The sequence below is a fragment of the Vicia villosa genome, linkage group LG7, assembly GCF_029867415.1.
Source record: "Vicia villosa cultivar HV-30 ecotype Madison, WI linkage group LG7, Vvil1.0, whole genome shotgun sequence".
Classification (NCBI taxonomy): domain Eukaryota; kingdom Viridiplantae; phylum Streptophyta; class Magnoliopsida; order Fabales; family Fabaceae; genus Vicia; species Vicia villosa.
The window spans coordinates 24,995,075-25,002,137 of record NC_081186.1 but is presented as its reverse complement, the minus strand read 5'-3'; the positions used below and the strand labels follow the sequence as shown (position 1 = coordinate 25,002,137).

At 36.8% G+C, this 7,063-nt stretch overlaps 1 protein-coding gene and 1 long non-coding RNA gene across 2 annotated transcripts; one reads left to right on the top strand and one right to left on the bottom strand.

Moving 5' to 3' along the window:
• Positions 1-1,538: 1,538 nt before the first annotated feature.
• LOC131617043 (uncharacterized) lies at positions 1,539-1,956 on the bottom strand. Its single transcript, XR_009288403.1, has 2 exons — positions 1,880-1,956; positions 1,539-1,799 (listed from the first exon to the last, which is right to left on the bottom strand). It is a non-coding gene; the product is annotated as an uncharacterized LOC131617043 (long non-coding RNA).
• Positions 1,957-4,014: 2,058 nt separating this feature from the next.
• LOC131618778 (uncharacterized) lies at positions 4,015-6,554 on the top strand. The gene is made up of 2 exons (XM_058889940.1): positions 4,015-4,479; positions 5,118-6,554. Exons 1-2 carry the CDS (start codon positions 4,015-4,017, stop codon positions 6,552-6,554), a joined length of 1,902 nt encoding a protein of 633 aa, XP_058745923.1.
• The last annotated feature ends 509 nt before the right edge of the window (positions 6,555-7,063 follow it).

Genomic DNA, 7,063 nt, shown 5'->3' with positions numbered 1-7,063 from the left:
CAGCAAAAGCATTTGAAGCATGGCTCGAGGTAGTTGACAGAAGAGTGAAAAATTAAATGCAGCAGTATACTATCCATGCAAAGCATTAAATGCTACTCAACAATCACATTTCTCACTGCCTATATAAGAGAATTTTTGATGCTGAAGCAAATACATTAAACTCTTGCTCCAAGTAATCTTACGCTGCCAAATTGATTTCTTAACATTATCACACAAAAACAGCAAAGAAACTCCATCTTCAACCTCGCAAACATTGTAATATCTTAGTGAGTGTTTAGAACTTAATCTTGAGAAAAAAATAACTTGGTGATTATAGCTTATTAAGAAGCACATTAAACTCTTGTAATATTGTTTACTTTTGTAAAAGGAATTTCCTAGAGTGATCAAGTTGTGATCTGTATACTTTAGAAGACTTAGAAGTTGTCTAAGTGGAAAACCATTGTATTCAGGATTAATTAGTGGATTAAATCCTCAGTGAAGGTAAATCACTCTGTCAGGGATGGACTGGAGTAGTTTGATTAACAACGAACCAGGATAAAAATAACTGTGTGATTATTTTTTATCTACCTTTTTTAGAAACAACCCTTATTCAACCCCCCCTTTCTAAGTGTTTTTCACTCCTTCATATTACTCTTGTATTTGAACTGGTACTGGTGTGGAAAATAGATTATCATGAAATATATTTCTCAATACTGGTTATCCGTGCGGCCACACGGTACTGATGTGTTACCCGTGCGTTCACACGGGTATTGGTGTGATACTGTCCCGTAGAGCTGAAAAAACAGGTTACCCGGCCCGTATCGGGTTCGGGCGATACAGGCTCGGGCCTTTTGCGGGCCAGGCCAAAAAGCCCAGATTATAAGCGAGCTACAATTTAGTTGTCCAAGCCCGACCCTTTAAGGGATACGGTTTATCGGGATGGCCCAGTTAATATTTAATCTTTATTTTTAATACTAAAAAATTGAAAATTAAAAGTTGAAAAAATTTAGAAATGCAAAGGAATAAAATTAGTAAGCCAACAAAAAACTATACATGGATCTAAAGAAAATTTATAGTAAAAAATTTAGTATCCATACGTGAAAAAGAAGCTAAGCAATTAATGTAACCACTTTGTAATACAAAATGAATAGAAACATCTTTTTCTTCTAAATATAAAAAAAAAGTGGAGCATAAAGAGATTAGAGCATTTAAAATTCAGTCCGTGCATCAAAAAATTTCCTAATTTAAACTGATCGGATATATGGTCACAGCAGCTCTTTTCTCTTAACTTTAAGCATGCCAAAGTAAACATGTATCGTAGAGTATCTCCAAAATCATTTTTTGCTTTTAGTAATATAAATAGATTCACTGTTCTATTATAACCTCTAACGCAGTAGGAGAATCTAACACTAAAACACTTGACTTAGTTCTATCAATATATCATGCTATCATATAAGTGTACCTTATAATATAAATAACAAACCTACATCATCATTATTATTAAAGACATGAGAATTGTCTGTAAATATTATAATTTGAATGACAAAGAAGAATACAAATGAGGATAAAATAGTGGACTTGAATGTATATTATCTGGTAAAAGAGTGGACTTGTTCACATAGACAGTAACAAAGAAGAATACAAATGAGGATAAAATATACAGATGTAGAAGCTCGTGTATCTCAATCTCCATGTCTCATGAAGAAGATTTTGATGTTTTAGCAAATTTCCTAAGAGAATTCCATTCACTTCAGTTTGATTTCCACCATTCCATGTTGCTTTATGTCAAGACAAACACCATGTACCCAAATTGTTTCAATCTGTTCAAAACCAACAACAAAAATAAGTTAAGGTCAAGTTTGAAGTAGCAGTCCAAATCAAAGCCATCCATTTACCCAACCTGAGCCTAAAATATTGGCGTAAAGACCGACCCATACGATTCAGTTCAACCAGGACCGGCCTACATCCTAATTTAACCATTATCGAAATCGCAACAATCCTTCACTAAACCGGTTCTGCAAGAAAAACCAGAACATGCTGCACCATATCTATACCGGTCCAGCATATGACGAAATACCGAAAAGAGAAAAAAACCAGTTCACCATATAAAACCTGCACATAGATACCAAAATCGGGCCATTATTGAATTCAGACCATAAATATACATCTGCCATCATTTTGTGTATACCAAATACACTAAAACTCCAACCTGCAAAATTAAATCAATGCAAATTCAATCATACCCACATTCACGTCAATTTATTCAAAACAAAGTCGAGTAAAAACAGGGCATACACATTACCTTAAACCATTCGAAGCCAACTTCAGCCCTGCATCGCTGCCTATAACTGAATCTACACCGAAAAAACGTAGATAGTCCCAAGCGAGCTTATGCGTCCAAATCCACATTCAAACCGGACCTGCACCAGTAAAAAAACTGAATCCGTATCAGTTCAAAAAACCGAAATGAAGAGTACTTTGTGGAGAACCGAATGGCGAACTGCTACCTTTGGAAGATCATTATATGGCTCTTGAGACATCCATAAACCTCCAAGAACTACACCATGACTTGTTACCGTTTGCAGGTGGATCTCTCCGTGTAAGAAACTGATATTTCTACAATAATAATAACGAACCATATATCAAATCTCCAATCCTAACTTGATAACGCATAAACCTCAATCCTAACTCTGATTTTCTTTGGCGTTGCTGCACCAGTAAATGCGTCAATTAGACTAATGAATCAAACTAAATGTAATATATTATAGCTTACAAAATATACAAAAGCGAAATTGCAAAGCAAAATTATGTCATCTCAACTCTTTAATTCCTAGCAATCTTCTGCCGCTGAACTGGCGCACCATGGAAACTCGGCTGCACAGTAGGAGGAGAAGACGAAACTGAAACCGTCCTGCTGGAACTCTCCGTGTATGAAGCCGGTATTACTGCAATAATAATAACGAACCATATGTCAAATCTCCAATCCTAACTTGATAACAATTATGATGTCTAAATGAAGATAATGATAAAGATCAGTACCTATCCAAGGCTTCAAGATACTTTTGCTTCCTGATCTCAAAGGACATTTGCATAGAGTTACGGGTTTCACTGATTTTCGTAAAGCCACCTAGGTACTCCTCAGCTTCATCTAAATCTCCAGCAAGGATTCTCTCTTTAAAATACATCAAATTGATGAACAGTCCATGACAGCTCCAAAGATATGGCCTGTTTTCCAAATCATCTCTCTTATAAGCTTTTTTCCAAATATGACAGCTCCATCAATAAAACCAAATGTCCAGCAAATAAAACCAACATTATATTAACACTCACAGTGGATTCCAGAAAAATGCCAATGATCTTGATCCTCAAGGTAACATCCGTCACTCCATATAAACACTTAGAACGGCCAAAACGTTCTTCAGGTGTGAACCACATAGATGACAGAAATCGGTGACTTCGAACTATGCAGGTAGCCTGCTGTCTTGACTGTCCTTGAAAAATAATAATGTTTACCGTTATAAAACCAATGTCGACTGATTTAGAAGCTTCATTCATAGTGTATTCGTTCTTCAAAGAAATTATGTAATAAGCAATTGTGAGAGTGTATGAAAGAGCGAAAGAGTTATACCTATATCCAAACAAAGATTTAACAAAAGGTAAGTCTTTGGCCCAAAAAGCAGCACTCTCAAGAGCTCTATTAACATATATATATATACTAACAGGGCACTATTTTTCAAATTTGATCAAGAAACAATTTACGAATTTGATCAAGATAGAGAAATAAAAAACTAAAATATGAGGGCATGAAAAAATTAAAAAGGTGAGATCTCTATGGTTACATTGGTGGAAAAATCAGATTGATCAATGTCGTACCCAAAAAACCCAAAAATTTGATAAAGGTTCATCTTTCAATATCCAAAATGATCTCCATAGGGAGGTTATTGTTAGGAACCAACTACCAAAGCTATCAGAAGATCAAGGGAATCATCTGCAACTACCTGGAGTACTCACAACCTTGACCTAAAGAAGACAATGATGGTTATACTTATTGATATATGGACTAGAGATATGAAAAGAGAAGTCTACCTGTTCAAGGGAAGTATTGTATGGAATATGGTACCAAGGGAGCTATCTATTGATCATGGATTTCATCTAAGAGAGGAGCCACTGGCAATAGACCAAGCTTCAAAAGCCTGGAATGAGAGAGAAAATGCTTCACAAATCAACCTGGGAAATCAAGAAAGAAAGGAGAGCATGATTTTCCTTATCACAAATGAAGTTGTAAATCTGATGATGGGTGTGATTCACACGAAAGGCTTAGACTGGTCTCAATTAAGGTGGATACAACAAAGGTTTTCAAAGCATAATGTCAAAAAGGATGTCGTAATATTGTTCTGTAACATCATTAAACATCTCTTCATCAAAGATTGTGTGGAGAACAAAAATATTACATTAAAGCATATGGCCGCCGATCTAGAGATTACTGATATTTTAACCCAGGTCTTAGATGTAAATCAATTTGAAGAGTTAGAGGGAGAGATAGGCATTTTCCCCCATAAAGAATTATAGCAATTAATGCTATTTGAGGAATATATTTTGGGATTTTTAAATAGTCAATATTTAAAATTTGCAAAAATTAGATTTTATATAAAGGTTCCCCTAGTTTTCAAAAGGATTTTTCAGTTGTCGTCTGTCTACAACAACTGTCATGTGCACTCAAATTGCTCTTCCTCCTCCATCGAGTATTGTTCAAGATTCACTCTCTTCATCAAGATGTCTCAACAATCGCTTCCTTCTCTCCCAAAGAAGGGTATCCTCTCAATGTGCATGACACTGCTACAAGCACTGATATGACTAACCCTAATGAGGTTTTGAATGTTGCACCCTAGAGAATGGTGCATGTTTATAATTTGAAGGTAAGGAAACTGCGCACTCCACATGTTCGACAACAAAAGAAGGATGTTCGCGGCAGAACGACCAATCCCTCATCTTCCATTCCTCGTGAGGATTTAACAAAGTAAGGATCAAGGTATGTTCACAAAGCCATTGCTAAAATTATCACTCGTATCTTGGATGAACACATCAAGTCCTTGGGATATTTGTTCCTCTCCAAACTGTGATCCATGATCCCCCTTTAGAACCCTGAACCTGCTGCTGTACCCAAGGAAGACATCATAGGAAAGCCCACTAATGATAATGATGTCCACATTACTGATAATGATGCTCACACTCTTGAAGGTGATGTCACAAAGGATGTCAATGACATTGGGAATATTTATACTGATGCTGGTATAGGTACTGCTACAAAAACAATCTCACATGTTATGGATCTTGATGACCTTTCTGATAATGATCTGGTAGCTGCTATGAACCCTGGCTTAACCAAGAGGCTTATGACTAGGAGGAAAGGTAAGGCTGTTGTACAAAGTTCTCCGAAGAGAAAGGTCGCTCCTAGAAGTCCCTCTGCTGACTTTATCAAGAAGAAAAGTACCTCTACAGGTCCCATAAAGAGCAGAGCTGTGTCTCAGAGTGTTTCTGTTAGTCCAACCAAATCTTGGAACAAAGTTATTCCCAGGAAAAGGAAGGCTCAAGCTATAGTTGACTCTGACCCTGATGTTGATATTGATGCTCAAGACATTCCACTAAGGAAGAAACCAACAACTAGCAAGCTGGCTGCTAGTGTTCCTGAGGTACCCATTGATAATATACCTTTTCATTATCCTTCCAATGACAATAGGTGGAAATATGTTTACCACAAGAGGTTAGTTTTGGAAAGGGAGTTGGCTAAGAATGTCCTTGAGAATAAAGAAATCATGGACCTGATTCATGAAGCAGGACTATTGAAAATTGTTGTTCATTTTCCTACGTGTTATGAAATGTTAGTTAAAGAGTTCATTGTGAATCTATCAGAAAACTGTGCTGATATAAAATCAAAGGATTTTAGAAAAGTATATGTCAGAGGAAAATGTGTTACCTTCTCCTCCACTGTTATCAACAACTTTCTTGGAAGATCTAATGAAGCTCAACCTGAGCTGGAAGTGACTGAAAACAAAATATGTGAGGTTATCATGGCTAAGCAGGTGAAAGCCTGGCCCCTGAAAGAAAAACTTACTGCAAGCAAGCTCAGCATAAAATATGCAATGCTACACAAGATTGGAGCTGCTAACTGGGTGCCCACAAACCACAAGTCAACTGTTGCTACTGTGCTGGGAAAGTTTATATATGTTGTTGGAACCAAAACCAAGTTTGACTACGGTACTTACATATTTGATCAGACAATGAAGCATACCAGGAGTTATAGTGTGAAGGGTCCTATTGCCTTCCCATCTATCATATGTGGTATAATTGTGAATCAGTATCCTAATATCCTAAGTGAAAATGATGTTGTTTGCAAGAGAGAAAGTGCTTTATCATTCCACTACAAACTGTTTCAAGGAACACATGGTTCTGACATTGTCACAACATTAGATGGAACATCCAAAGACAACACAACTAAAAGTAAGGCTGCCGTGATTGAAATGCTCGGGGAAACATGTAAGGAGCTAGAGTCCAGAAAACTGGGTCTTGAAAATTGATCAGCTCCCTTGAGATGGATGAAGGAGCTGAGTTTGCTGATGCTGATATAGTCGAACAGGATGAATCAGACAGAGAAGTTGAGAAAGAAGCTAGTCAAGATGATGGCACTGATGAAGACACTACAGATGCTGAACTCAGTACCTTTGAATCAGCAGACTGAAGCAGCTGTTTCTAGTGATGTTGTTTTGTGGATTTTAATATTTTCAGTATTTTTTGGTTTAAGTCTGGCATGTACTTAATTGAATATCAAGGTTGTTTTGGAAACATATCTAGCAAAAAGGGGGAGTAACTTAATGTCTCCTTAGCGTCACCCCTAGGACAACAAGACAAGTTTTTTTTGGTTTATTGAATGAAATTGTATGTTGTTGGTATGTGTGATGATATGATGGAAGTGTTGATCTGGTTGTGTGCTCTGGTTGTATGCTGTGTGTTTGTGTTTTCCTGCTGCAAAGAATCTCTGAGAATGTAGTGACAGGTTGTTTTAGCCAAAAATTTACCAACGGGGGAG